At 56.3% G+C, this 27,576-nt stretch overlaps 9 protein-coding genes across 9 annotated transcripts; 3 read left to right on the plus strand and 6 right to left on the minus strand.

Moving 5' to 3' along the window:
- Positions 1 to 1,430: 1,430 nt before the first annotated feature.
- DICSQDRAFT_80058 (N-benzyl-3-pyrrolidinol dehydrogenase) lies at positions 1,431 to 3,046 on the minus strand. Its single transcript, XM_007362281.1, has 8 exons — positions 2,779 to 3,046; positions 2,539 to 2,716; positions 2,402 to 2,485; positions 2,088 to 2,343; positions 1,953 to 2,026; positions 1,828 to 1,891; positions 1,712 to 1,773; positions 1,431 to 1,659 (listed from the first exon to the last, which is right to left on the minus strand). Exons 1-8 carry the CDS (start codon positions 2,985 to 2,987, stop codon positions 1,531 to 1,533), a joined length of 1,056 nt encoding a protein of 351 aa, XP_007362343.1. The 5' UTR covers positions 2,988 to 3,046; the 3' UTR covers positions 1,431 to 1,530.
- A 1,839-nt stretch (positions 3,047 to 4,885) lies between these two features.
- DICSQDRAFT_133305 (RNB-domain-containing protein) lies at positions 4,886 to 8,053 on the minus strand. The gene is made up of 2 exons (XM_007362282.1): positions 7,524 to 8,053; positions 4,886 to 7,465 (listed from the first exon to the last, which is right to left on the minus strand). The coding sequence occupies exons 1-2, from the start codon at positions 7,973 to 7,975 to the stop codon at positions 5,011 to 5,013; spliced, it is 2,907 nt and encodes a 968-aa protein (XP_007362344.1). The 5' UTR covers positions 7,976 to 8,053; the 3' UTR covers positions 4,886 to 5,010.
- A 505-nt stretch (positions 8,054 to 8,558) lies between these two features.
- Positions 8,559 to 11,438, minus strand: DICSQDRAFT_80064 (Pkinase-domain-containing protein). The gene is made up of 10 exons (XM_007362283.1): positions 11,262 to 11,438; positions 11,137 to 11,207; positions 10,989 to 11,080; positions 10,910 to 10,934; positions 10,789 to 10,857; positions 10,249 to 10,721; positions 9,788 to 10,193; positions 8,974 to 9,727; positions 8,770 to 8,922; positions 8,559 to 8,715 (listed from the first exon to the last, which is right to left on the minus strand). The coding sequence occupies exons 1-8, from the start codon at positions 11,386 to 11,388 to the stop codon at positions 9,686 to 9,688; spliced, it is 1,305 nt and encodes a 434-aa protein (XP_007362345.1). The 5' UTR covers positions 11,389 to 11,438; the 3' UTR covers positions 8,559 to 8,715; positions 8,770 to 8,922; positions 8,974 to 9,685.
- A 558-nt stretch (positions 11,439 to 11,996) lies between these two features.
- Positions 11,997 to 14,106, plus strand: DICSQDRAFT_152825 (zf-C3HC-domain-containing protein). The gene is made up of 6 exons (XM_007362284.1): positions 11,997 to 12,059; positions 12,124 to 12,482; positions 12,538 to 12,621; positions 12,670 to 12,782; positions 12,835 to 13,806; positions 13,859 to 14,106. The coding sequence occupies exons 1-6, from the start codon at positions 12,022 to 12,024 to the stop codon at positions 13,898 to 13,900; spliced, it is 1,608 nt and encodes a 535-aa protein (XP_007362346.1). The 5' UTR covers positions 11,997 to 12,021; the 3' UTR covers positions 13,901 to 14,106.
- A 20-nt stretch (positions 14,107 to 14,126) lies between these two features.
- On the minus strand, positions 14,127 to 15,940 carry DICSQDRAFT_159684 (GroES-like protein; the record flags this gene model as incomplete). Its single annotated transcript, XM_007362285.1, has 9 exons — positions 14,127 to 14,472; positions 14,536 to 14,600; positions 14,666 to 14,726; positions 14,787 to 14,802; positions 14,862 to 14,913; positions 14,975 to 15,257; positions 15,327 to 15,416; positions 15,480 to 15,657; positions 15,708 to 15,940. The coding sequence occupies 9 exons, from the start codon at positions 15,938 to 15,940 to the stop codon at positions 14,302 to 14,304; spliced, it is 1,149 nt and encodes a 382-aa protein (XP_007362347.1). The 3' UTR covers positions 14,127 to 14,301.
- DICSQDRAFT_152826 (uncharacterized protein) lies at positions 15,936 to 16,485 on the minus strand. The gene is made up of 2 exons (XM_007362286.1): positions 16,191 to 16,485; positions 15,936 to 16,134 (listed from the first exon to the last, which is right to left on the minus strand). The coding sequence occupies exons 1-2, from the start codon at positions 16,420 to 16,422 to the stop codon at positions 16,070 to 16,072; spliced, it is 297 nt and encodes a 98-aa protein (XP_007362348.1). The 5' UTR covers positions 16,423 to 16,485; the 3' UTR covers positions 15,936 to 16,069.
- A 482-nt stretch (positions 16,486 to 16,967) lies between these two features.
- Positions 16,968 to 18,981, plus strand: DICSQDRAFT_133310 (uncharacterized protein). The gene is made up of 3 exons (XM_007362287.1): positions 16,968 to 17,620; positions 17,735 to 18,263; positions 18,329 to 18,981. The coding sequence occupies exons 1-3, from the start codon at positions 16,994 to 16,996 to the stop codon at positions 18,616 to 18,618; spliced, it is 1,446 nt and encodes a 481-aa protein (XP_007362349.1). The 5' UTR covers positions 16,968 to 16,993; the 3' UTR covers positions 18,619 to 18,981.
- A 306-nt stretch (positions 18,982 to 19,287) lies between these two features.
- DICSQDRAFT_80073 (HET-domain-containing protein) lies at positions 19,288 to 20,200 on the plus strand (the record flags this gene model as incomplete). Its single annotated transcript, XM_007362288.1, has 2 exons — positions 19,288 to 19,474; positions 19,616 to 20,200. Coding segments are annotated over exons 1-2 (732 nt in total), but the record flags the coding sequence as incomplete, so codon positions are not given.
- Positions 20,201 to 22,059: 1,859 nt separating this feature from the next.
- On the minus strand, positions 22,060 to 24,134 carry DICSQDRAFT_52775 (alpha,alpha-trehalose-phosphate synthase TPS1 subunit; the record flags this gene model as incomplete). Its single annotated transcript, XM_007362289.1, has 5 exons — positions 22,060 to 22,188; positions 22,270 to 22,359; positions 22,427 to 22,624; positions 22,682 to 23,285; positions 23,596 to 24,134. 5 exons carry the CDS (start codon positions 24,132 to 24,134, stop codon positions 22,060 to 22,062), a joined length of 1,560 nt encoding a protein of 519 aa, XP_007362351.1.
- Between the last annotated feature and the right edge of the window lie 3,442 nt (positions 24,135 to 27,576).

Here is a 27,576-nt window from a genome sequence, read left to right on the forward strand (position 1 = left end):
GGCCGCCCACGTAAGGTGCTCCTTGTAGAGGACCCAGTTCGAGCCGCCGACGTCGAGCTTCGGTACGCGCACGTAGTCGTCGCCAAGTTTCACGGAGGACATGTTGAGGGATTAGATTGGGGGGTAAGGTAAGTCTTCGAGGATTAGTCCGCCTAGAAGGCAGGGCTCATAACCTATAGTAAGCACTCAGTACGCGTTATGCGGGACTAGATATATTACTAATATATGCACCTATAGTAAGCACTACAGTACATTATCAGTGGGAGCCCGGCGGGGTAACTATATGGGCGGCTCACCTCAGTACGCGTTATGCGGGACTGAGGTGAGCGAGTACAGATTCGACAACTTATATAGAAGAGAGAGGATAATGTAACAATCGTATCGTAAGGGGTCCGAAGAAGGCCGCGCCACAGGGCGCATCAATCCCGATGGTGTTCCGTAGTCGCGCGGCGTCGCGCAAGGCTTGCGACGTCATCGCGCTACAATCGCGCCATTCTCCAACAAATTGTCCCACCGTTGAAACGAGTATCCAGACATTCCCTTTGAATATCACCTCGAAAAGCTGATAACAGGATGATATGAATGCAATGTTTGTGCATAGCCAATTTGAAGAGAATCAGTCACACAGGCATGCATGATCTTGTCCTGATTCAGTCACACAATTGCTTTTCTCAGGATTTCCTCTACAACAATCGGGGTAGCGACTTCATGAATCCGTCTGATGACCTGAAATTCAGGGGAAGTACAGTTGCAAGGATATTGAATACATATATGAATTATGTCTGGTCAGTGGATTGGGGAAGCGGCAAATTGGGTAGTGTCCCAAGGACCCATCGGTCACCCATGGTGTCCCAAGGAGCCGTTAATCACTGTATTCCTCGCCTCCCCAGAGTCGCAAGTGATTGCCTATTTTGTATAGCCTCAGGCATTCAAGTATACGTCTCCCCTTATGCGGTGAGCGGGGATCGATGCTACTTCTCGTCATCTCCTAGAGAGTTTATGCAACTGGATTGTTCTTGGGACAGCACAGTACAACAGGCCGTGGACGGACTATTGATATAGAACTTTGAATGAGTGTCCGTAATCGCATAACTTGAAGAGAAGGTTGTGTGAGAGTGCCCTGGAAAAAACAGGGCGCTGAGGAACCAGAGCCGCCACAAGCAAGGAGCACTTGTCGCATAGACACTCGGATAGAACTTATGTTCGGAAGTCGTCGTTAGCCTCCATTAGCAGTAAGTCTGCCGTAGCGTTGGGTGCAGCCTGAACACGAGCTACTCCATGAAGAGCGGGACTGTTGGCTTAAGTCTCATTGTATTAGTATTTAGAGCGGCGCATTATATTGAGGGACTTACGAGAGGATCTACGGTGCATCGATGTTAATTGAGTAATATTGTTGTCATTTCGGGCTTCACACACGAGGCTAAATATATGGGTAGCCGCAAAAATGGTTAACAGTAGCGACTACATCGAGGTACGTGCACGAAGTCGTGATAGTGAAACAACGTTAGAATATTCATATTCAAAGCCCCTTCAAGCCTTCGTAGCCTTCATACCGGGGACAACGACCATGCGGCCCGTGACCCTCCCAGCCCGGAGCTCATCCAAAACCTTGTTGACTTCCTCCAGGGGCGCAGCAGAGACTACGGGTTTAACAGCGCCCTAAAGTCGCATTTGTTAGCGGTGGGTCATGATGAAAGCGGGGGACTCGTGCCTCAGCAAGAAGGGCGAGCGAAGCCTTCAAGTCGTCCTTGGTGCCGTAAAGGCTGGTCAAGACTGATAGATGTTGTGTCAGTGAGCGCCGACGGAGCATTCGAGGCGATGACATACCATTGGTGCGGAAAATCAGGAGTTCAAAGATGTTGAAAGAAAGGTTGTCTCCAAATAGGCCAACCTAAGATCGCAACGTTCAAGAGGACAGTCACGACTTGATTACTTCGCGCTTCATGTCTTACCATAACGATAGTACCAGGAGTTTCCTGGAGACTGTTGCCATGACCCTTCACAACGGCCTGGTCGATGGTGAAAGCTAAAGGATAAACGTCAGTTTTCCTGAATCAAGCAAGCTTGGTTCTCAGTGCTGTGCTCACATTGCTGATTAGACACAAAGTCAATCACTATATCAACCTGGAAATTCTTCGACTCATCGGTGGAGGAAGTGAGCGAGGTCAGCTCCGTGGGCTGGAAGGCTTGCTCGGCACCGAGAGACAGAGCAAGCTCCCTCGCGCTGGCCTTGATATCGCAGGCAAAGACGGTGGCTCCGTAGGATTTTGCCAACTGGACGGCCTGGTGTCCAAGACCACCGACGCCGTAGATCAGCACACGCTGCTTAGTCCCTGGTCTGAGCTAGAGGTGATCATCGGTGTTCAGCTTTATGGGAGGTCTTCCGGAATGGAGAACTCACCCCAGCACGGTTGTGGACTGCGTTGTACACGGTGATCAACGAGTCGGCAGCAAGGGCCGCAACCTCAGGTCTGAGATCGGCGGGCTACCGGGGATGGTGTCAAACCGAGCGGGTAGTAACCAACAAAATGCCCTTACGACGGGGACGAGATCGGACGCGTCCGCAACTATGAACTCAGCGAATCCGCCGTTCTCGCCGATGCCGATACTGTCCGCAAAAGGTGGCAAGCCGGGAATCTGGTGGGGATCGTGAGCGACGATGTCCCATATGGCGTATAGCTTTCCGATCTCAATGTTCTCGACGTCCTTGCCAAGTCTGTAGAATTGATGACGTTAGTGCTGTCTCCGTTGAATCGACGCGGGCGACTCTGTACGTACTCCACCGCATAGCCGGCATTCTCGTGGCCGAAGACATACTTCCGCGGGTCGTTCAAAGTGTCGGATAGTAAGAGAGTGTCGGAATGACACACTCCCGCAGCGGCAACCTTGAGAAGCACTTGCTTGGGGCCAGGTCTGGGGATGGGGATCTCCTGCAAAACCAGGCTTGTGAGACCGTTGTGGAAAACAGCAGCGCGCATGGTAGTCATGGTAGAGTAGCGTTTGAGGTGGTGGTGGTAGATGATATGGGTTGAGTAGATGGGACCAGGAGATTCTGAATGAGGAGATACTTCTGGGAGTATTTGCGTCTTCATATACCTGTTCATTAGCGGCTATCAACCACAGCTATCGAGAGAGGGTGAACATAGAGTAGCTCATGCTACCCCTCGGAATACGTGTGCCGTGCAGGCAACTCCTCAAACCAGCGCCGTGGATGGGAAGAGGTTCAACTTCTGAAACATACCGTAATGTCTGAGTGCCACATGCCGTAGCAGCACCGCTGGCGTGCTCGAGAGTAACTTGTTCCGTCATAGGGGGAAACGTAGCCATCACTGCATGATACGGAATGGATCGGCGGCGTGTTTGAGAAAGACGCCGTACTCACTGGAAAGTAGACTGGAGGTATAATATATGTATACCACTATCGCTCGAAGCTTGCACGAAATATCAAAATGAGCTCCCGACTCGGAGTCGACTGTGAATCTCGGAAATTCAGCGAGTCTGACATAGTGCCGCACGCAAGTCAACCTGGGGTCTGTAGATAATCCAAGTTCACTACTAAGCGACTAGACTCAGACTAACCTCTAGGCCATGTCAAGGTCTGGCACGGAAAGTAGACCTCCGATAAAATAGGGCATCATCATCACCAGCGACGGTGGTCAACCTGTTTCGTTGTTCCTCGAGACGCCCGGGCCCGAGGTGGAGCCCTTCCGGGACTCCGGTGCGGGCGAGCCGGTGCGCCGGCCCAAAGGACGAGGCTTTGAGCAAACTTGATTTGAACTAGTTCACCCCGCCCGCCCGCACAGGTCGCCAACATCACCATCGTATCTCACATGATTCCCAACACAATCGCGAAAACTTGTTGGCTCCGCCCGAGGTTGGATGGTTTCACCATGCACCTGGGGATGATAGAGCCTGAGTCGACGGTCCTCCACTTGGGGCTCTGTATCGGTGATCGAGACGTCCTCCATTGACGACTATCCCCATCCCCATACTGAATTTCTCAGGGCATATCGGTCCCCCCACACAACAATGTCGTATATTCCGAGATGCGGTGCGAAAAGGACCCTTTCACCGAGCGCGGCCTCGTACCGCCTTGAGCTCAAGGGGTTTGAGAGGATTACCTCGAAGGTGAGCTCAGGAGTTCCATCTTGGCAGTACAATGGGCGCAATGCATATGACTTCTCCATACGCCGCTGAACTGCCGCCTGGGCTGTAAGCAGTCGATTTCACACCTCTATCGGCCCTTACTGAGCCAGCGCGTGGCGTCGTAGGCGTCGAGGGTCGCCGTGGTTAGCTACCTCAACACAGCCAGTAGGCGAAGAATATGAAAATCGCGCTGGAGCAGTCGACCAGGCAGCTGACATCCGCGCTATCCAGCAACTCCATTCCTGTAACCTATTACAGCACTCCAGGATGACAGCCCTCAAGCGTACCGCTGTCTATGTTCGGGGCAACAACGAGCTCGTTCTCTAGACGAAGGCCGCCCCAATCCCAAAGCCGAAGCGAGTTCTGTTGAAGGTGGTCGCTTCGGGTATCTGTCACTCGGACACTTTCGTCCTCTCTGCCGCCATTCCCGGCACGCGTACCTACACTCTGGGCCATGAGAACGTCGGAGTCGCTGAGCAGTAAGCGATTCCCCATTCGTCCGAGCCTTCAGAGTCACGGATCTCGTCTCACTACCGCTTGCATATCTGAGGCTCGGAATACAATCGAGTTTCATGAGTGATCATTGGCGTTTGATTCGTACCTACATCGTTTCAAGTGCGAGACGTAACGTGTTGTCGGCCCCAGAAGCCGATTGCTATGTTGTCGACTGCTGATATAAGCACACCGTATTCGACACCGTACAGAAAATCTGGCGAGTTGTCGTAGGATCGAGAGGAGTGGTGAAAGCGATAAGCCTTTGATATATGGAATATACATGTGCGTACTGAGATGATTCTATTATACTCTTCCTAATGTACCTGTGCCCAGCGTGAAAGGTGTGGAGCCGAACGGACCGCTAGATCCTCATCGACGAGTTACGTCCAGACTGGGCCGGGTGCCCAGTAACACCTGGTGGATATCCACGTCTAGCTCGTCTCCCAGGTGCCATCGGTTGGTCTGGTCGAGCGGGACACCCACCAAGCGCGCCTTCAGCCCGAGCTCCGATAGATACACCGCACAGTTCATCTCCCCAATCTTGTCATTCGCCGTCGGCGCCTCTACCAAACGCGCCTTGAGCGTTCTGAGCGGGTCGTGCTCCCTCTGCGCCCGCCTAGGGTCGTTCATCCACCTGATCAGGAACCAGTGCGCCCAGAACGACTGCTGAATGATCTCCGACTGCCTCGCCGCCTGCTCCCGCAGGGAGAGGTCCTCCGCTGCGCGCAGGAGCCACGCTTCGTCGAACAGGACCGGTGCTCCGCGCTCGCCCTTCTCTCTAAGGAGGGCGTGCTTGATTTGCCAGTGCGCGATCATGTCACCGAATCTCCGGAGAGGCGACGTGACCTTCATGTAGCCCTCGCCCTCGGGGATGCCCATGAGGGCATGAATCGATGGCGTCAAAACGTACTGCCCGGGTGGGCTGATGACGCGTGCGGCGAGCGCGACGTAGGGGTCGACGACGCCTCCTGGGCCCCTGCTCGCCAGAAGCTCCTCGATCTTACCGCGGAGCTCTGTCTGAAGCGGAGCGACAGTGCGACGGATTGCGGGGATGCCCCGGTCCCGGAAGAAGAGAGAGGCGGCTCGGCCAGCGGCCCTCATAGCTTCCGCCACGAGAACCCTAGAACCCATCTCGAGCGCGTTGGCGACTCCATACGTCAGCTTGGGGAAGCCACGGAACTCCGAGGGGACGGAGGTGCTCATGATATCGCTGGGTAGGGGTCGGGGCTCGATAATCATGTTGGGTCTCGGTAAGCTGAATACGAGCGCGTTATTCTTGAGGCGATCAGCTTCCAGTCGTTGGGTAACCTGCTGAAGGAGCTTGAGATCATCCAGGATAGGAGGGCCGAGGGAAGACATATCAAACTCGTGACGCTGAGGAGCGCCGCCGAACGGGAAATGGGTGGTTCCTGACTCGTTTCCGAGCAATGCATCGACCATGTCGTACTTGATTGTGCGGACGTTCCGTACGACGGCTGGCCGGACCTTGTAGTCGACAATTTTGCCAGAAGTGTTCACCTTCATGCTGAAGCTGAGGGCAACGTTCGGCTGACCTTGCTGACTGTCGAGGCTGAAACGACTAAGAGCGGTATCGCGGGGAAGCATCGGAATCGTGCGGTCCACCCAGTATCGTGTTGTAGAGAGCTGCATGGCGTGACGAGCTATCTCATGTGAAGGAGGGAGTAGAGTCGTGGGATCAGCGATATGTACATGCAACCAATGGTGCTCTGGGTCAGACGGTATCCTTTCGACGGAGATACCGTCGTCGAGTTCCTCGGCGCCCCAATCGTCAATAACATACACCGGCAAGTCACCAAAGTCATGTCGCAGAGACTCCACCACATCGTGAGAGTATAGATCAGTCGGACCGAGGGAGCTGGGAAGGATCGGAGTGGGCACAGTCGGGGTGAGGTCAACACTATCAGCTTCATGGTGCAGTTGGATCTCCCGAGAAATCGGCTCGTCCCATGGAGCAAGCATGCCCAACTCAATCAAGAAGTGGTGAGCAGCCGTGCCGTTGTACTTCTTCATCGAGTGCATCCCGACCGCCTTCAAGATATGGGCAACTGGCACCGTGAACGGACTCTTCTGGATCAATCGGTGGGTCCTGAGTGAAGAAACCAGGAAGCGAAGGATCGTCCGGTCGCCTTCGGTCCACTCGACATCGTCCAAAGGTCGACGGGATGGTGCCTCCTCCCAAGACTCGATGGAACGCTGTCTCGACTCCGCGATGACCTTTCGCGCCTTGGCCGCGAAGACATCCAATGCAGGGGATCGATTCAGGACCATTTCGGTGACAGCCTCGATGTCTGAAACCTCTTGACGAGGGCGGACCCAGAACAGCTGCTTTTCCAGGAACTTGCTGGTCTCGACGACATACAGATGCCCAGAAGCGAACAGATATGACTGAACAGCGAAGAGGTCCACGTCTGTCAAGGTCGCGTCCTTCCCAAGCAATTTCACCGCGGCCTCGCGCGTGGTAAGAGGAGACCATACGGTCGGGTCGGAGTGCGCGACTTGGTCGTAGAAGGACATGCCATTCGCAATCTCGGGAATGGCGTGGCAGTCGTGCTCGAAGCGCTTTTCGAATGACCGCAGCTTGCTGAGGACCTGCACCCGCGCGTCGCTCTCTGCCTCCGTCTCAGCCCGTTCGAACAGCCCGCAGCGCTCGATGAGTTTCTCATCGACGAAGTTGGTTAATTGGAAGGTGACGTCGTGTTCATGGCAATGCCAGACCTCGCCGACGCTGGTGAGAGCATGCATGACCCATTTCCGGTTGTAGAGCATGGTGTAGAGTACGACGGCGTTCATGGTTATGTCGGCTCTGTCCGTCGCGCAACATCTCAGAATGCGATCACTAGAGCAAAGTCAACAGCGCTCACCTGCGAAGCTCGACTAGAGTACCAGCGGGTATGCGGCGCGTCTCGTCAACGAAGGCGTCAACGTCGCTGCTCTCCGGTAAAGCAAGGTCGTGGGGCTCGTCCAAAGCAGTGAACAGCTGCTTCTCCTTCGAGGGGGGAATCTCTGTAGTGGGTCGTTGGAAGTCCGTTACACGGCCCTTCCCCTTCCCCTTCACATCATCCTTGGTTTTGAGAGGCTTGCCCTCGAGCCATGCTAGTGCCTCCGGCGACAAGACCTTCTTAAGCTCCTCCGAGACTGGCTGGTTGGCATGTCCACGTTCACGTCCCCGCTCGCGCCCTCCTCCAAACGGACCCTCTTTTAAGAGTGTAGTAGACCGTCTGGTTCCTCCGCTTGTGCCGCTTCGGTGTCTGCAGAACGTATAGCGAATCCCAGAAGAGACGTCAGGGATGCGCTGGATCGCCCTTTTCTGCATTGCGCACAGATGCAAATACCAATCCTCCTAAAAGATGAGTGTACAAGTTAGCCCAGGACGCAAAATAGACGCAGAGAAGTCAAGAAGCGAAGGCCGTAGGGACAAGAATTCAAGCAGGAGGAGGTGTTTGAGCGGCAAGGTCGTCCTGAATCTCCAAAACTTAGGCGCTCAGATTGCCCGATGTGATCTCCCATCGAACTCTGTTCGATCACAAAAGTTCTGGCTTCCGAGCCATAGGCGTGTCCGGGCAGCTTCAGCGACACATTTGTACTTCAGACCTCTTTGCTCCATCCTCTACAACTCAGACCCGCTCCGGACCCGTAGGCGACATGTTCAAGCGCGTCGAAAGGCGGATACTGAAGAAGGAGAAGGAGGAGGAGCTCGGCCTGGACGAGGAGACGAAGGAGATGCTCGGGCTGAACGCGGCGGACACCGACTCGGACGAGTCAGAGTCATCTTCGGACGAAGGCTCTGAGGAAGAGGATTTTATAGGTGCGGGAGATGGTGAAGATGCCAGTGACACAGAGGCGGACGTGATGGACCAGGACGAGGAGCCAAGTGACTTGGGCGAGGACGAGGAAGACGAAGACGAAGATGACGGAGTTTCCATGACTGTCTCCGAATCCCTACAAAATCCTCTCTGGCACGTATCCCTCGAACCGGAGGTGAAGGCGTGCGCCGTCTGCCCAGGCAAAATATTGAAGAATCCCGTCATGGTTGACGTGCATATAAATTCAGGCGTGAGTGCTTGTGTTCCTCGCGTGCCTGGGGAGCCTCATAGAACACCTTCACAGGCGCATAAGCGGAGGTTTGCCAAACTACGGGAGGCGGCGATAGATGTAGACCCCGATACGGACATCCGCGACTTCGTACGCATTCAGCGGCTATCGAGCCAGCCGCAGAAACAGGCCGCTCAGGGCAAGCTATCAAAACGCGCGGAGAAAAAGGTGTGCGCTGAGGCCAGTCTCTGCGCTCCCGCTAACATTTCGAATGTGTAGAAAGCGAAGCTTGCCGCTATCAAAGCGAAGCGTGCCAATCAGAAGCTCATGAAGGCGAAACATAGAGCGAAGAAGGAGGTCAAGGAGAAGACTGCTGCAGAGGTTGACGGTGCTTCATCCGAGTCAGAACGCGAGGCAGACGCAAGTCCAGCGAAGCCTCCTGCTGTGAAAAAGCGGAAGGTGGAGAAGAGCTCAATATCAGACGAAGCCGTCTCCGCGAAGGCCGTTCCTGCCAAGAAGCAAAAGCCTCCAGCAGTGAAAGATGGTGCGGACTTCAAGCGAAAAGCCTCGCCCAATGCTGCGAAGGCGATACCGAAGTCGAAGAAGCAGGCAGCGGATCCTCCGCGAGATTCGGACAAGCCCACCGCGAAGTTCTCTGCAACGCAATCCTCACCTGCGAATCCTTCGGAGCAGTCAAAACGAAAAAGTACGGTTGCCACATCACGACCTCCGCTACCGAAAGACACGAAGTCGAAAAAAAGGCGGCGCAGCGATACCGCATCATGACGCCGTTGCTTAGACGGTCGAGGGGCCTTGTGGGTAACTAGTATATGTATTATATACGAGATTCGGGAGCTACTAATGTCTGTTGAGATACATCCACATGTAAAGAAAAGCCAAGGAGCGATAGGTGCGTCGACGCAGCAAAGACAGCACATTGTATCAAATGAGCGACTAGCGAATGAGACAATCATCAATAAAGCAAAGGTAATCATCGCAGGCTCTGCAAGACTTGGTCGGTCCTCCGGATGACCTATGACAGCGACCGGTGAGCAACTCTATAGGACTATGACAACTGCTATGGATCACTCACCTCGTGGATATTCGGCCTCTCCTCCGGCTTGACCTTCAACATACTATCAATCAGATCTCTCAGCCCCTGCGAGTACGCCGAGGGCGGGTGCTTATACTGCGCGCCCATGACCGCCATCGCGATCGAACCGCCCTGCTCCGTCGTCTGTGTGTTCTCGAACGGCGAGTGCGAGTACGCGAGCGCGAAAAGCGTGCACCCAAGCGACCAGATGTCGACCTTCTCGTCGATCGTCACGCCCGTCTTGACGTCGAACAGCTCCGGCGCGCGGTACGCCATCGTGCTCTGCTCGGCGGCGATGTCCTGCTGGAGCAACGCTTGGGAGCGGTTTTCGATCTTGACCCGGGCTTTCATCGTGCTGCCGAAGTCCATGAGAATGGGCTGGCCTTCGTCCGAGATCATGATGTTTCTGCAGCGCTATGAGTTCACCGGACGCTGCACGCGATTGAGAACGGTAAGCGTACCCCGGTTTTAAGTCACGGTGCGCATACGGCACGAGCTCCGTCTCCCCAGCATGCCCATTCCCGCCCTGATGTTGTATCCTGTCCAACTCCTCGTCCCCATCGAATATCGGCTCATGTTCCTCCCCACTGCCCTGCGGCCGGTCCTTCGCCATCAACGGGGCCCTCGAACTACTGCCTCCGGCTCCATGATACGAATACCCGCCCTCGGCATCCCCCTCCGGCTGGGGGAACATCCCGTTGTCGTCCTCGTCCCCCGACAGAGAGTTCCGTGGGGAGCTCGGCGCGGACGGCGCGTGCCGCGACTGGTTCGCGCGCGAGACGAACGCGTCGTTCTTGGAGCCCACTGGGGCGCGGTAGTCGTGCATGGCGCGGATGGCCTCGCAGGTGCCCTTGAAGTAGCGGAGCATCTCGGTCTCGGAGAAGTGCGTGTTGTTGATCGAGTTGGCGTTGATCGCGTCTTGGAGGTTACCACGCTGCGGGCCACGGCACGCGCGGGGGATGAGGGCGAGGTTTCAGACTGGGGGTAGGAGTGGGGCGCACCTTGTAGAGGGGGAGGAAAAGATAGACAACTTGGCCATCGCCGTTGGGGTCTTGGACTACTGCTGAATCCTGCACACAGCGTAAGGTCGCGCAATGAGCGGGAGGAAGTAGTGGGACTTACGAGTATACGAATGATGTTGGGGTGCCTTCACAAATCAGTTGAGACCACCGCGGGCACCTCACACAAGACGGGAGCTCACTTGAAACGCCTGTACGCTTCGACTTCCCGCATCGCTTGCCTAACATCCTCTTGGCCGTTGGGACAACGGATCTTCTTGAGGGCGAATTGCCTCTGAGAAAGGTCTGAGCATGCATCTTGTGGCAATGGGAGACTTGGGGGCTGCGCACCCCACTGTGCTCGTCCTGAGCGAGATATACGAAGGAGAAACCTCCCTCTCCGAGGACGCGGATAATTTTGACTGCAGAGCATGGCTTGAGTATTACCGCGCGCTAGCAGAGATAGCTGGACCTACATGTTCTCCCATTGATCTTCACCTTTGCTGACTGCTGGCATATACATGACGAGAGAGCCCAGAAAGCGTCCTTGACTTGGTACTTGATACCCTCAAGGGTATGCATCAGTTGTGGGGGGATTGACATGCTGGCGGGTTATGTGGGCAGGTATAGAGAGCGACGAAGAAGAAAACGGGTGATGCACGGGGGCAGGGCCCCTGTTCACGGTGGCCAGGAGGTGAGGCAGCGGCCGTAGACGGTGTGTTTCGGAAAGGACAGCGCGACGGTGCAGGATCACACAGCGTTCCCAGCGGCCCGTGCTGCGCGCCCCGTAAGCGCCGACGCTGGGACGGGCGTCTGTATACGCGTGGCTGAATATTGTCCGCCACACCCGCGTCGGTTCCTATCCTTGTTCTCAGCCACCACCACCATCACGGTGACCCCCCTCTGGCCACTGCCCAGCATCGCTCAGCATCGCATCTTGACTCGTTGATTTTGACCTGCTGTGTTCTCACTCCCTGTTTTCACTGTCTCACAAATTGAACATGGCTGAGCAAAGTGTCTCCACGACCGCCATACCTACATCTGCCTCTGAAAAGTCTCTCAAAGTCTGTCACTCCGCTCTCGATTCTCCTGCTTCCGTGGACTGACAAGAGGGCTCAGCGTAAACTAGAAGATGCACTTCAGAGTCTCGACGAGGCCGTCGGCCCCTCCACCACCTCCATCGCCCCTAGCCGACCCCCGCTCAAGAAGCTCCGCACTTCCCGCTCCATCTACGCTATGCTCGCAAAGTATGGCATCAGGAAGGATCCCAAACCGTATGTGACTTCTGTGGTTGAGGTCGCGCAAGCTCTCCGTTCTCAATCAAATGTGCCACTGTAGAGCAACACCTTCGGGCGACCTTGACACCCTATCCAAGACCGCTCCTCACCTGGCCGCCATCATTTCCCGCACGGCTTCCCGAACACGGAAGGCACTCCCCTTCCGAATAGGCCAGCCAGGAAAGCACGCCTCGCCCTCTGCGCCATCCACGAGTGACTATCGCCCGTCGTCCACGTCTTCGTTCCTTGCCCGTTTATCCACGTATAAGCTCACCACATACGGTAACAAGCCGCCTGCTATCGATGCCGTCGCTGCATCCAAGTGCGGATGGATAAATGATGGCAAGGACCGCTTGGTTTGTGGGATCTGTGGCGTCTCGTGGGTCGTCGCCGGTAGGGACGGCATGACGCGCGACGCCGGTATGTTGGGACGCTTGCGATAGGTAGGTCAGGACTGACAATAGCTTGGCCACAGCAAATGCCTTGGTAGAGAAGCAGCGCGTTCAACTGGTAGAAGCGCACAAAGATGGTTGTCCTTGGAAGACTCGCCAGTGTGATGGTATGTTCATCACGAGGACTATCAACACGTTAGACTCATTTGGTACAGATTCCGTCTACCGCATCCCCTTACAAGCGCCGCTATCGACTATTCGCGAGATCAAGTCTCGTGCCGTACTACTCGACACAGTCATGAAGGGTGTTGGTATCAAGCATCCTCTCGTAAGTCCCTCCATACAATGACCGCCCAACATAGGTTGAACATTCGCTCTAGACTGCTGCTCAGGTGCAGTCGTTGGTCTCAATCATCAACTCTGTATCCTTGCCGTCTTCTTCAGTCCTTGACGAAGAGCCAACAACACCCACCGGGCAGTCCGTGTCGAGCGCCATGCCTCTCCGGGTCGAGCCTTCGGAGACATCCATACTTACTGCCCTGTTTGGATGGTCGATCCTCCCGCCAGCAGCACCAGAGCCCATCAAGACCCCGTCATCAGTCTCGCGCGCTGGCTCCGTCGCGCCCACAACCCCGTCTCGCCATGTTGTACCTCGTACTCCCCCTCGTGCACCCTCGGTCGCGCCACGAGAAGGGACCGTGACCCCGAGCTCATCTCGCTCGTCAATGCGGATCTCGACAGCGAACTCGCTGCTCTCTCAGCATTCAGTCGGAAGCGGCTTTGCACGCCCGGACGCCACACTCCTCCACTGTCCCTTGTGTCAGCGGCGCGTCGGGCTCTGGGCGTTCCTGCCCAAACCCCCAGCGGACGAGGACGACCCGATGACGGGCAGCTCCCCCACCAGCACCAACGACGATGCCAACGCCAGCTCCCCCGCTCAGACAAAGAAGACCCAGCCACAGCGGCAGCTCGACATTCTCCGCGAACACCGCCCCTACTGCCCTTACGTCGTGCGCTCGACCGTCCTGCCCTCGCTTCCCGCCCCGCCGGCGCAACAGAACGGCCTTCGGCGGTCGGAGTCGGTCTCTTCGCTCGCTGGCGTGAACGGGTGGGCAAACACGAACGCAAATGCAAACGCGAATGCGATGGAGGGGTGGCGGGCCGTCATGGCGGTCGTGTCGCGGTACGGGACCGTGCAGAGGCAGCGGCTGGGGCTGAGCAGGGCGTCCACCGTTCGCGGGGATTCAAATGGCGATGGAAGTCCTGGTGGGAATGCGGGCGAGGGTGTTGGGGGAGTGGATGATGAGGAGAGCTCGATCGAGGCCATGGTTGCCGGGGTGAAGAGTCATGGGGTAAGTTGCTTGCCGTTTGGTGTATGAGAAGGGCTGACGAACTTTTTCGCAGGGAAAGGATCTCTTGAAATATGTGAAGGGTCTGTTGGGTTGATGGATATTCACAATTGTACATTGGGACTCGATCGTGTTTCTTGTTTGTCCATTGCTTTGTGTATAGTCCCTGATGTGGGATTGTCACCTCTGCCTTATATCATAGTGTATCTGTATCCATCATTGTACACATCTGCTTTGGCCTTGTCCTCATACATCCCCTTCTGGACAACATCCGGAAAGCCCCCTGGCGGTGGTCAAATGTCGGAAAACCTTCGATTGCTCACAGATAACTCTCAAGTCACGATACAGCTCTCTGACCAAGTCAGCACAGAACATTCAGTAAAGTCCACCTGATCCCATTGTTGCTCCTTGGGTGATATTCCAAGTCCACTCGTATATACTGCATGGTCACCTCGGGAGACGCGCCATCTAGCCTTGCCCTGTGTCACGACTGATCCGCTATTCCAGAGGATGCACTAGCCACTGGGGTTCTCCGGAAGGAGGGCCCGCCTCTGGAGCCTCGAAATTGGTCACAACTCGATGCCCGAGCAATGTACCTTCTTCAAGTTCGTCGAGAATACCACTAATATCCTCGAGTGCTACACGCTGCAGCGTAGGTTCGATCGCACCCTGTCGTCCACCGTCAGTATCTGGATACCGGGCACCTGTGGTGTAAATGATGTTCGTGCTCACTTCCGCGAGAAGTCTAAATGCGTGCGTTAAGCCGTCCACCGCCAGACATTCAAGCACAGTGTGAGCTATGAAATCGAGCACATGAGCTATGCACCGCCCCTCGGTTACACTGAAAGTTTCCCCGACTCACTTGCGTACTTCCGATTCAGATCATCATAAACGGATCCGCTAAGCGCCGCTCGAGGTCGGACCTATAGGCAAGTCAGCTAGGGTGAGTCTTCGCAGCGAGTAGTCGGGAGATCAAGTCGTACTATAACGAGAGTCCCTCTGTATATGGCCGACCGTTATCAGCGTCGTCCTTGTTGTGCCTTCTTCCGTGTGCTCACCTGTTATTGTCCGCGGTTGCCGGCTGCAAGGCAAGTTTCGTGGCTTTGACAGCTACGGATACCATACAGCGTTCAGAGCGAGCGAGGCTATCACGATCTCTTGTCTCACTTACAGGCCTCGCTGCCTACAAAGTCAACGACGAGGTCCACGGTGAATTTCTCTTTCTCGTTTTGAGCCGCGTGTTTGAGCTCTTCGAAAGTGAAGACACGCTCCGCGCCGATGTTCTTCGCCAACTGTCGCGCCGGGGGATATTGGTCGCACGCGAAAATCGTGGCCCCATACGCCTTGGCGAGCCACAGCGCCTGGTGACCGAGGCCCCCAACGCCACATACTAGCACACGCGGGGCTTCTCCCTCGGAGCTGTTTGACTTACCCTTGCCCTTGAATGGCTGTAGCTGATGTCCGCATGAATATTCTAACTCTCCCTGCAGCTTGGACCTATGATAGGGACGAATGCCACTCACTTTAGCGACATTAATGACCGCATGGTACACGAGGGCTGTCGAGTCCACTGCCAAGGCCGCCAGCTCGGGCTTGTTGACCAGGGAGTCAGGCTGCCGACAGAGTCGGATAGGTATGAGCGATGCACGATGTGTATGATATGCGCAATTCCTCACCACACGCACGAGAGTGGCGCGCTTCGTATCGACGAGCACGAACGGCGCAAAGCCGCCGTCCACGCCGAGGCCGTGCCTGAGAAACAAGGGGCTTGCGCCGACGGCCTTCGAGCAGGGTACCATCTCCCATACAGCGTAGAGTGCGCCCAACTCGATGCCCGTAACGCTCTCTCCGATTCTAGGGGACCACTTAGTCAGTGTAGACGGGATACTCGAAACAGGACTCACTCCCTGGCATAGCCAACGATCTCGTGTCCCATCACGAATGAGTCCCGGCCGTCCTTGATTGAGAGGCGACTGTCGCTCTCGCATACCCCAGCCGCTGCCACTTCGAGCAAAACGGTCTTTGGGAGTACTGCTGGTTTCTCGACCATCTGTACGAGAGGTCGCTTCGCCCTCGGTAGTCGGACGGCGGCGCGCATATAGCCCCCGGAGCCGTTGGGAGAGTCGGTAGTGGCCATCGTTCCGCTAGTAGACTGCGCGATAGGAGGATCAGGAGAAGTGGTTGCCGTAGTTTGAGTGGCAACCTTCTCGTCGCTTCGAATATATACGTGTATGTTCCGCCACGCAGCTTACAGGCGTTGTTGTCTCTAGGCTGTGCTTTGAGGCCTTCTATAGTTTAACGTTTCCACGCCGCCCATTGTGGGTGCAAAGCCTGAGTCGAGGATTCAGCTCGAAGCGACTGTTCATTGCGTGCCCGTCGTCACTCACATGGGTCTGCTCTGTTCACAGAGTCTGCAGCGGGGCGTGAGGCCCAATCTTGAGCTACGAGTAGGGGTGCTGATTCGCAGAACGCCGCTTTATCACAACATCTGGACACGTTCCTATTACACACGAGGCTTGGTGGTACACCACGGGAAACGGGTCGCCTGTAAAGAGAAGTGTCACAGGAGAACTTCCGATGTTCTATACTCTTGATCGATGTCTGGTGATTCCATCGCATGAAGCTGGCCAAAGCAACAGATAGGTTCAGAGCGGTCGCAGGCGGCCCGAGTGTTTGAGCGGTGAGCACTCTGTACCGGACGATGCAGTGTCGACCAGACCGAGTTCGGTGTCATACCGATCTGCGAGCAACGATGATTAGCCTCGGGGAATGGCATTGAATGGAAACCAATTATGTCGCAGAACACGTACGTTAGGCGGCTTGTGCTGAGGCATACACTGCCAACTAGCGCTGAATCACGTCTATCGGGACTTTATCATCCAGCACGTACACGGAGTAGACAATATTGTGATATGTGCTGAATGATACGCCTCCAGCGAAGACATGCCGACTCCCGAGGTAGGTAGTGAGTGCGTTGTACTAGCGATATGAAGAGCACAGCATATGGGCGCTCGTCTGGATCGCCCCTGGCAGCCGCTGGGCAGTGGACGGTGTAAAGCCTATGTACTTACGGTAATATGACCGCCGTCTGATAGCACCCGTCAGCGTCGCTTTCTCGCTGTTCCAGAGTCTGCGCCCGCGGCTCGCCATCTTTCTCTCATTCTTCTCTACCACCACCACATTTAATTCCATGCCCACGTCGTACGCACCGCTCCCAAATCCCCGCTACGCTCCAGAGGATGCGCAGCGCGAGCTTGAGGATGCATTCGATTCCGACGACGAGGGTCAGGACACTTTCGAGCACACGCCCCTGACAAGCAGGTCCACGACTGCACAGACAGCGAGAGCCCTCCCTCCACGTTCAGATTCTCATTACGCCCCGCTCGACGCCGACTTCCCTTCCCCGATCCCGACTCCGCAGACCGTACCACCCGGTGCATACGACTTTGAACGAGACCGCGATTACGACCATCCCCCACCCGGCTCTCCCCCTAGCCCGTCTGCGAATGTGCTTCCTGCCGACATCGGTAATTCAAATGGCTTTGTCCCCACCTCCCCTGTATGGCGGCCATCACATCCACCGGCCTCGAGAGTATCGTTCTGGAGGCGGGCAGCGGGCGCACTGCTGCCACAACATTACGTGCGTGTGCCCACTGAGGACGCACAGGTGTCCGCACCGAGGGTCATAGGTGGTGGGACGGAAAACGATGGAGTGTTCGCTAACGTCAGCGCGAAGCCGTCGCGGGGCGTCGAGGTCGTTGATGCCAATGGGGAAGTCCATATTGTCCCTGAAGAGGTCCAGAAGGAGACGCCTCCTGTACGTGCCTCCACTTCCCCTTCTTTCTACCTCATGCGTAGTCACTGCGCTACTATCGTTGCAATGCAGCGAATGAAGACTCGGTAATGCTTACTGACGACATGCCCCTTACAGTCGTACGCAGAGGCCCAAGCCGATGCTGTCCCAGCATACTGGGAGACGACCATCCACGCCCCCGCGGCCGCAATGGACCCTGGCGCCTACATGATCGTCGACGACCTCCCCTCCGGCCCTGTCTTCACCTTTATCATGACCGCCTTCGTGTCCTACTTCTTCCAATTCGCTGGCTTCGTGCTCACATACCTCCTGCACACCACCCACGCCGGCAAGTTTGGCTCCCGCGCCGGCCTCGGCATCACCCTCATCCAGTACGGGCTCATCCAGTATGGCGCCGGCCTTCGTGGGCACAGCGACAGCAGCGCCGGCGCCGCAGACGATCCGCAGCCGTCGACGCTCGCGGACGAGATCGCGAAGTGGAATGAGACGCGGCACCACCTGCACGCCGTGCCGACCGGCACCCCGCTGAATGCGTCCATGCTCTCGTCGTACAACGCTACGGACCCGAGTAATCCCATGCTCGACCTCGACATGCAGTTCGCGGTGAACTCGCGCGACTGGATCGCGCTCATTCTGATGACGCTTGGTACGCATCGCGTTCCACGCACGTTCCTCGACTTCGTTCCTCACGCTGATGACATTGATCTCTAGGCTGGTTCCTCCTCCTCTCGTCCTGCGTGGGCTTCTACCGCGTGAAGCGCTGGGAGGCGTCCATCCGCGCGGCGTCGATGCCGCAGGAGCCGATCACGGAGGAGCAACGCGCGCGCGACGAGCAGGTCCGGCGCAACATCGAGATCGCGTTCGGTTTCGCGCACCTCGGCGACGAGGATGAAGAAGAGGACGACGCGCGCGCGCCGCCCCAGCCCCCGCCCGAAGAGCAGCAGATGTCCGAGGCCGAGCTTAGGCTCACGCGCACGCTCGAGGCTGCCGGGCTCTTATAGCGCCAGTGGCGTTGATCGTTTATTTTATGCCTAACTCTTGCTGTTGTATTGTATCGTCGTCTGGAGCCTTTGGTGGACGAGCAGGCGTGCTCTCAGGGCTGGTTGTGTTGGCTGGTATGAAAACTTTGACAAATTATTTGTAAGGATTCAGTTCGTTGGTTGGGATGTTGCACAGGCTGCCGCTGCCGTTTTCTTGGGACGTCCCGCGTTATAGCGCGCGCACGGTCTTTACCTTGTTCTAGATCTCTGGGTCGCTTGCTCGATTATGGGACGGCCATTCGCTTCTTTCGTGTCTCTCGACGCTATACGTGTATGCGTACTTTCGTCGCTGTAATTTATAGGTACTTCAAACTACTGATGTCCAGACGTCTCTGAAGTAGCGAATCGCGCAGGAATACAGCCTCCAGGATCTACAGCAAGGTTTGATTAGCCGCAGGTGATACACGCCTAATGCCGGCATCCCGAGTCAGTATATACATAAGTACCAGATCCTATGCACGGTTCCACAGGGCCCGTTTTCGCTCCTTCCTTGAGACAGCTGGAAAATTGACACGCATTTTACCCCGTCTCCTCATCATATTGCTCACGAAACGCAGCATATCAACTGCTCTTTTCGTGTGTATAGAATTCATGGTCTCTTTGGGATGCCATACTCACAGAATGTCACAGATGAAACCCTCGGTGCCTTCAAGGCCACGACGACACAACCATGCGTCTTCTCAATACCGAGACTGGGCAGTTTGAGGAACGCGATCCTGAGAGCACCAAATACGCCATCCTGTCGCACACATGGGATGCGGTCGAGCAGACGTACGAAGAAGTCCGAGAACTCCAGCGACCGTACGCCAGCAACGGTGTGCTGCGCTCGTCCCTAGCTCCCGTGAGGTCTCCCTCGAACCGGTGGTCGCCCCGATCTCTTATGCCGAGCCGCGCGTAGCACAATCGCTCCCTGTCGAACCCCGAACGTGAACTCCGCCCATTATGGGACAACCCCGAGCTCTCGGCGAAGGTCCGGGACGCGTGCACCGCCGCGCGCGAGGCGGGCTACCGGTACATCTGGATCGACTCATGCTGCATCGACAAGACGAGCAGCTCGGAGCTCTCTGAAGCCATCAACTCGATGTACAAGTGGTACGCCCTCTCAGCGGCGTGCTACGCCTACCTCGCCGACGTACCCTTCGACGAGGACCATCGCGCGAGCAGGTCCTCCTTCCGCAGGAGCCGGTGGTTTGAGCGCGGCTGGACGCTCCAAGAGCTAATCGCGCCCCTCGAGGTCATCTTCCTCTCCCAGGACTGGAAGGTCATTGGGTCGAAGCACACGCTCGTCGACCTCGTCTGGGACGTCACGGGCATCCCCGAGGAGGCTCTGCTACACATGGAATCGCTCGACGCGTTCAGCGTAGCGCAGCGGCTTTCGTGGGCCGCCTCGCGCCAGACGACGAGGGAGGAGGACCACGCGTACTCGCTGCTCGGGATCTTCGACATTAACATGCCGACCCTCTACGGCGAGGGCAAACGCGCTTTCCGGCGGCTGCAGGAGGAGATCGTGCGTCGGGTGCCGGACCAGAGCCTCTTCGCGTGGTGGGCCATATTCACGGGTATCGAAGCGCGGCAGGATCTCGTTATGACCGCGACGCTGCAGAATGCTGCCCGGATCGCCTTCAACGTATGGGATGGCGCTTCCACCTCCTTTCTTGCTACCGACGTCACCCTGTTCGCAGCGGGAGGGAGCATCAGAGCCGTATCTCACGATGACGTCTTCCACCGCCTCCAGCTCTCCCATCTCCCCGCCACGGAGTACACCTCCACCCCACACGGCATCCGCACCCAAATACCAGTCATACCGCTGTCCTTCTGTGTCCCTCAGCACGCGGCACACTACCCCGAGAAGTACGCATCATCTCAGTGGTATCTGGCGATCCTCGGGTGCGAACACGAGGACTATCCGGGACATCTTCTCGGACGCGTCTGCTACATCCCTCCTTCCGAGTCTGGCGTCGAGCATCTGTATTGCGGATATGCCGCCATTGACCCCACACCAGAACGTGGTACAGACGTGCCCGAGCTCTTCCCCTTGTCCCCGGACACCTTCAGCCGCTGCCGTCCCGAGATACAGCTCAAGACAATATACATATCCCACCCCGAACGCGCTATCGCCGGTTCTCTCGGCGCCACCACCGAACCGCACCGACAAATCGAGCTGACGGTGAGCAGCAGGGCTCGACACACTCTACTGGCCCAAGGGTACTCCGTCGAACTCAGCGGTCCGGCCCTGGACAGCCCTGCCGCCCGCTGGCTCACGCTCTCCAAAGACAACGACAGGGTCATGATCGCGTTCTCGCATGCCCTAGACAACGTCGGTCGCAAGCTAACAATCACCGCTCGCGTGACGATGTCGCAGGAGCCCTCTAGCTCCAGTACGAGGGAGATCCACGGTACCCCCATCTCTGTGTCCTGGTCGGACTATGCACCGTGGAGCCGGTCGCTCGGATCCAGAAAAGTCACCATATCGGACCCCTCGACGTCGCAACAGTTCACCGTGACGCTCACCGTGAGCTTCGCAGGGCTCTCGTATTACCTATTGCACGTCGTAGTCGCTGCGGAGACACCCGTTGCAGTCCCTGCTCTGATCGCACCACCATAGGGTCTGTCGTCTCATCCGCTGCCCACTAATTACTCCATATATCCTGACTATCCCACATTTGATCGCTCCCCGCGATGTTTCCTCGACATAATGAGAATCATTTTTATTTGCTCTTGACTTGTTGCAACGTGTCGTGTGTGTATGCACATTTAAGTCCCACTGTACTTGCGTGCACAACCTCGAGAGAGCCTACCCTCAGCACGGTCCGGAGCTGTCAGCTCTCGGGAGATGGTCCCAACCAGCATGGCGCAAATGCATAGATCGTATCCGAAGCACAGAAGGCAATCCGCCGATCCTCGGGCACTTTCTACAAAACTCACGTGCCGAAAATACGCCGCTTTCCCGACGTATTTGCACGCTCGGTCACCCGTCTAAGAGATCCCTGCTAATGCCGGTGCCGCATTCGAACCCCCGCGATACTGCACACAACAATTGGATCGACGATCCTGACCGTGTAATCCGGACGATCGCCCCGGCCGCTATACAGCGTGAATAGGAAACCATGCACTTGCGTGCGATGGTATAAAGAAACGTATAAGTACGTGTACAACAAGAGCGATGCAGATACACTATTACATGCATGTTTGATTGTCGATTGTAACTTCTCTCATCCCATACCGATAGACCTTGCTCATCATGTGGGCTGTCGCCGAAAGCGAAAGCCCATCTATATGTGTGTATGTCCCCCCCTTCCCCCTTCCCAACGCCACCCCCCTGACGCCCAAGAAGCCAAAACCCAAGATCGCTATCGCATCTAGGCACGAGCCGATTCCCGCGCAAAAAAGGACAGACTGGACTCATGCCGAGTTGTGCGGCGCGAGCGCATTCTGCGCCGGTGTCGCCGGCACGGTGCCGTTCTCTGACAACACGGTCCCCCGGAGGTCGTCCTTCCTCAGATGCAGCTCGGCCTGGCCCCCCTTGAGCTCCTCGACAGTGTGATGCGGCGGCAGTACATGGTTCTTCTGTACGGGCGTATCTGGTGTCGAGTCGGACGGCGACTCCGCGACCGGCTTCGGCTCGCTGTTCGGGAGCTCGATCCGGGTCATCTCCCGGACGAATGAGGTACCCCAGTATGCTGCCGAGTACTTGTTGACGTACTGTGTACACGAACAAAGACGTCGGCTGACGTGTCTATAAAAGGACACGAGCAGCTTCAGAACGCACCTTGAACAGCTTGCGGTGGTTCTCAGCCCGCGTTTCCGCGTCCATGGTGACAGCCTCGCAGATCGCGTCGGCGACTTGTTGCGAGTCCCAAGGGTTGACGACTATACTGCCGTTCAAGCTCTGGGCGGCACCGGCGAACTCGGATAGTATCATTACGCCCTGGCGTTCTTGCTGGCACGCGATGTACTCGTACGAGACCTGGTGCGAAGGTATCAGTAGGTGTTGGGATTTGATATCGAGCACATGCCGACGTACCAGGTTCATACCATCACGCGTGCTGGTGACCAAGCAGACGTCGCTGACGGCGTAAAGCGCGCAAAGCTCGTCGAACGGCAAGCTCTTGTGCATGAAGTGAATAGGCATGAAGTCGACGGTTCCAAACCGACCGTTGATACGGCCAACGAGCTCGTTCACAGTTGCTCGGAGGTTCTGGTACTCCTCGACGTCTTGCCTTGATGGTACCGCGAGCTGCGCAAGGACGACCTTGCCGATCCATTCTGGATGTTGGGTGAGGAAAAGCTCTAGTGCATGTAGCTTCTGGGGTACACCCTTGATGTAGTCAAGACGGTCGACGCCGACGATGACCTTGCATCCACTGAAACGCTGCTCGAGCTGAGCAATACGCTTCCGGACTCCGTCCTTCCTCAGATTATCGATGAACGAGGAGGGGTCGATACCGATGGGGAACGTCCCGACATGTGCAAGACGGCCCTCGAATTCAACACCGTTTGGCATCGTCGGAAGACCGAGAATGCGGGTGCATGATGAGAGGAAGTGGCGGGCATAGTCGTAGGTGTGGAACCCGATGAGGTCAGAGTAGAGGATGCCGAGAAGGATCTCGCGCCGGACCGGGAGAATTCTGGGGGCTTCTATTAGCACAGGCGCCGCCATTGCGACATTTGAACGACATGTGGAAATGAAGAAGTCCACATAAAACGAAATGAAAACATGTGGTTCGTTCAAGCTTCGCGGAAACCTCTTCGGGAGAGTCCAGCCACGCCCATGAAAACGGAAGACCAGCAGGATCCGCGATCAGGAGACAAAGCGGATGGGCGGGCCGGGACGGAGGCGCCGCGAGCAACTCCGAATGTATGCAAGTGGAGCGGAAGCGTCTCGGACGCGGCAAAAGCCAAATGCAAAGCAGAGAGACACGGCTAGAAGGTGCTCACCTGTAAATCTCGCTCGATGGGAACGGTGTGTGCAGGAAGAAGCCGATCTTCACGTTCCCGTACCGTGGCGGGGCGATCTCCTCGCAGTCGATTCCTTCGAGGATGCGGTCGACCTCGGCAGCGGTCACGTCTCCGACGTTTTGCGGCCCGTCGATCAGCGTGCGGAGGAGCATCGGAAGAAGCATGAGATGGTAGTCCTGGACCCAGACCATCGAGTCCGGAGTAAGCTGGGACATTATGGCCTCGGCGAAAGCCATGTTCGCCTGGCGGTACGCGAGCCAATTCTCGTCCTCGAAGTTCATCTCGCCGGGATGGTAGTGGAAGAGAGGCCAGAGGATGGAGTTGGAGAAGCCGTTGTAGTGACGGTCTGCGACGTCATCGTCGAGGTAGACGGCTTGGCAGGAGAACTCTTCCTGCAGGCGACGGTCGACTATTGGGCGATCCTTAGGAGGGATGAAGAAACCGGGCCAGCCGATCCATGTGAATGACATGGACTTTTTGCAGCCGGACAAGGCGGAAACGAGACCACCGGAAGACATCTTGAAGTGGTACTCGCCGGAGGCATCCTTGTTGATGGTAATGGGGAGACGGTTAGATACGACTATGAGATGGCGCTGCTGGCCACCGGGTGCCGGGAGGGAGAGGTCGGGGGTGGAGATGGAGGTGTCGAGTGCCGTTGGCGACATGGTGGAGGAAGTCGCGGTCGCCGAGGACGTGGGCGGCGTGGAAGGAGGGCGAGGTAGGGATGTGGAAGATGCAGCCGGCGAGGTTAGGAGTCTCTTGCTCTTGTATACCGTCCATCGATGATGCATGTGACATCATCCTTTTTCGCGCTCTGGCCAAGCCCACGCCCGCCGTCCCATTGGCCGTCCGGAGCTTCCCGAACTTTCCCCGCAGCGTGTTTGCCTCTTTCGGCGGCGAGCGTCTCCCTTCTCATCGTATCGCGCCCGCATCAGCCTCTCTTCAGCTGTACGCTTATGGCTGATCGTCCTCGTCCTTTCCCCCTTCTCGCCTCTTATGGTCCCCCGCACATCGCTCCGCCGTGTCTTTACGGATCCGCCAGCCGTCGAACGTGTCTTAACTGCAGCATGACTCGCTCTCGAACTCCCGCCTTATCACCCTCCTCCTACATCTGGTCTTTGAGCCCCTGCTTTTGCTACACCGGGCCTGGGCATGTGCCGAAGCCTCTTCTTATGGGCATCCCTTACCTCAGCTTTCGTCTGGCTTTTGTCTCGACCAGCGGGCCGACTGCCGTACGTTCCTACGCTTCCGCGTCATCGAGCCGAGGTCTTTGCGAGGCCGACAACATTTGCACACCAAGCGTGATTGACGTTTACACGTCCAGGTCAGACTCATCAAGGTCAGTTCATGTGGCTGCGTTGGCGGTCCTTGCCTGGGAGGTAAGTTGCAGAAATCGAGTGCTTTACACCCTGGAGGAGTAGCACAAAAATCACATACTCAATGCAGGTCTGGCCCCTTCATACACTTTCTTCAGAAGGACAATTCACAGCGTCCAGTTGTCAGCTAGCCAGAGTGCGTTAACGCTGTGGCAACTCCGCTTCGCAGTCGGACAGTGACGTCCTAGGTGTCTACGAATCAACTCCTAGGTGTCTAATCAACTCAATTACACCGGTAGATGACGCGTTCGTCGATGTCACGTCGTGCTGCGCCGAAGGACCGTCTAGGTGTTGCTGCGGAACGCACTGACGGTCGCTCATTCATCATTCACCTCTCCAAGGACGGCAAGACCATTGTGTAGCACAACGGTGAGACGCTCTTGGCAGGTCACATGATAAATAGAGAGATCAGCGAAAGGCGTAAGAAATGAATACGAGTTTCAAGTTGACACGAAGTCTGTCCCGTGCTAAGTACGGGGTAGATGTGCCCAACCTGCATGCCCTTGGTTGTTGAGTGAAATGAGCATCGGACCAGCATGCGGTTGTTCTAGCGCGACATTCTGCAAGGCCCCTGTCCTAGGAGCTTTCGTGGTTTTGCGTTTCGTGGAGGGCTATCGCCTTTCTCCTGATTTGAGTCGCAAGGGAAGACCTGATGCTCGTTGACCGTTGTCCCTGGTCGGATTGCAGCGGTGTTACTGCGTGACTAGTGCCCTGTGCTTGCGCGGTCGGTCACGTAGAATAAACGTCAGACATACGCCGCTGACGGTGTCGGAGTGCCGTCCAAACCTTACCACGGTGCGGAAGATATGATCAGCGAGTCTCCGAATCTGTCGATGTCACTGGAGAGCCTAGTTGCTCCACACTGCTTGACGAGTTGCTTGAGCCACAGGGTGAATACTCCCAGCAAGGTGAAGTCGCTCGGCTGATCATGAGCGTCGTATGCCTCGGAAATCAACGACGCGAGGGGGGGGGGTGAAGCCCTGGATGACTAACGCGGCATCTAAACGCATAGATACGTTGGGGGGAGCGGACCGCGGTGAACACTCGGCGAAGGCTCTAGGGGCTAAATGGGGATGTCAAACGTCAATGACCGCATCTGGGAACGACTCTGAACTGTGTAACGGCCACGCAGCCCGTAATCTGTTCGGAACCCTCGCTGGAGAGGATGGTCTTGCCCGTCGGAAGCGCAACGACCGTGCGTGCCGCCTCCACGGCCAAGGCGACAGGGAGCGGTGACGGCGGATAAGTAGATTGCGAGAATCAATGTATACAGAGTTTGTGCCGGCGTAGTCGGCTTATCACAACGAGGCAGCAGTTCGGAGTGAGCTTGGTGGACATGCGGCCTGAGATTCAGACGACCTACTACCTTGACGATGAGCTGGTCTGCTCGGCGGCGCGATGCCATCAAGGTCGCCCGACTTGGTGATGCCAGCACCTGCAGTCTGATATGGAAAAGCGATGAAGGCCATGAGACCGAATCGACTATAGTGGTTGGTGGGTAAATGCTGGCTGGGAGCCATGTCAACGGCTATACACGACAGGCAGACGAGTGCTGCAGGATTGGGAACTTATAGGACTGCGTCTTATATTGTGAGCTAAAACCAGGATCCAGAGCCGGTAATGGCATCGCTGTGAGGACACGACGCTTCACTACGTCCGGATGCCATCTGCGCGTCTCGGACTTTGGCCACGATTCATCCGCACGAGAGCTTCACGCTCCGGTTTCGGATGCCTCGGGCTGCGGCGAAGTATACTGCGAGAGAGGCAGGTGAGGGGACGATATCAGTGACATAGCAGGACTGATGAACATGGCTTGATGGAGTGTGACCGTCAGCGGCGCGAACCCAAACGTGAACGCAGCCTGCAGTGCCACCAGGCGGCCCTCGTATAGGCGACCTGCCAAATCTGTCCGGTGGTTATGTCGACATTCGATAAGTAAATGCTGCTGACCACAAGCCATCCATATTGCTGTGCCTCTCAGTCTGCAATAGTGTTTGTGAACTTATTGCAATGCTGAGGAGTGCATACATACTATCATGCGCGGATGCACCGCTCGTCAATAGCGATGCCCTCGCATTTCATCACCACTATCGTATGTCCTCGATTCTCCTTTTCGGTTAGTACTGGTGCGACGCGTATGTGAGATAACGCACACAGGCTGATTCTGATGAAGCTCTGCCCAATGGTGAACCGACAGTTTCTAGGCCGCGAAGCAGCTGGAGGAGGACAATTACACGTATGGAATATCAGTAGAGCAGGACATTCGTGTACATTGTTGTGTTCATCGATGCCAGTGTCGCTGCGACTCTTCGAAGGGATGTCCGTCCTAATGTAGAAACGTCTCGCTCTTTTTGGACGACGTATTTCCGCCAGGGCGTCCTTGGCAATCGATGGTACTATTGAACCAATGTCGGTTTCAACCAAGGAATTGATTGCATCTAGGAGCCCATGATATTGAGTCTGAGTAGGAAGCATTCTGAACCAGGAGAATCATTGTCAAGAGCTCAGCTGCGTCGGCGCTCTTGTTGTTTGAGACCAGTGTGGCCGGCGTCAAAGAAGGATAACAACAAGCAGCCCAAAGCGC

This window comes from Dichomitus squalens (genome assembly GCF_000275845.1).
Source record: "Dichomitus squalens LYAD-421 SS1 unplaced genomic scaffold DICSQscaffold_4, whole genome shotgun sequence".
Classification (NCBI taxonomy): domain Eukaryota; kingdom Fungi; phylum Basidiomycota; class Agaricomycetes; order Polyporales; family Polyporaceae; genus Dichomitus; species Dichomitus squalens.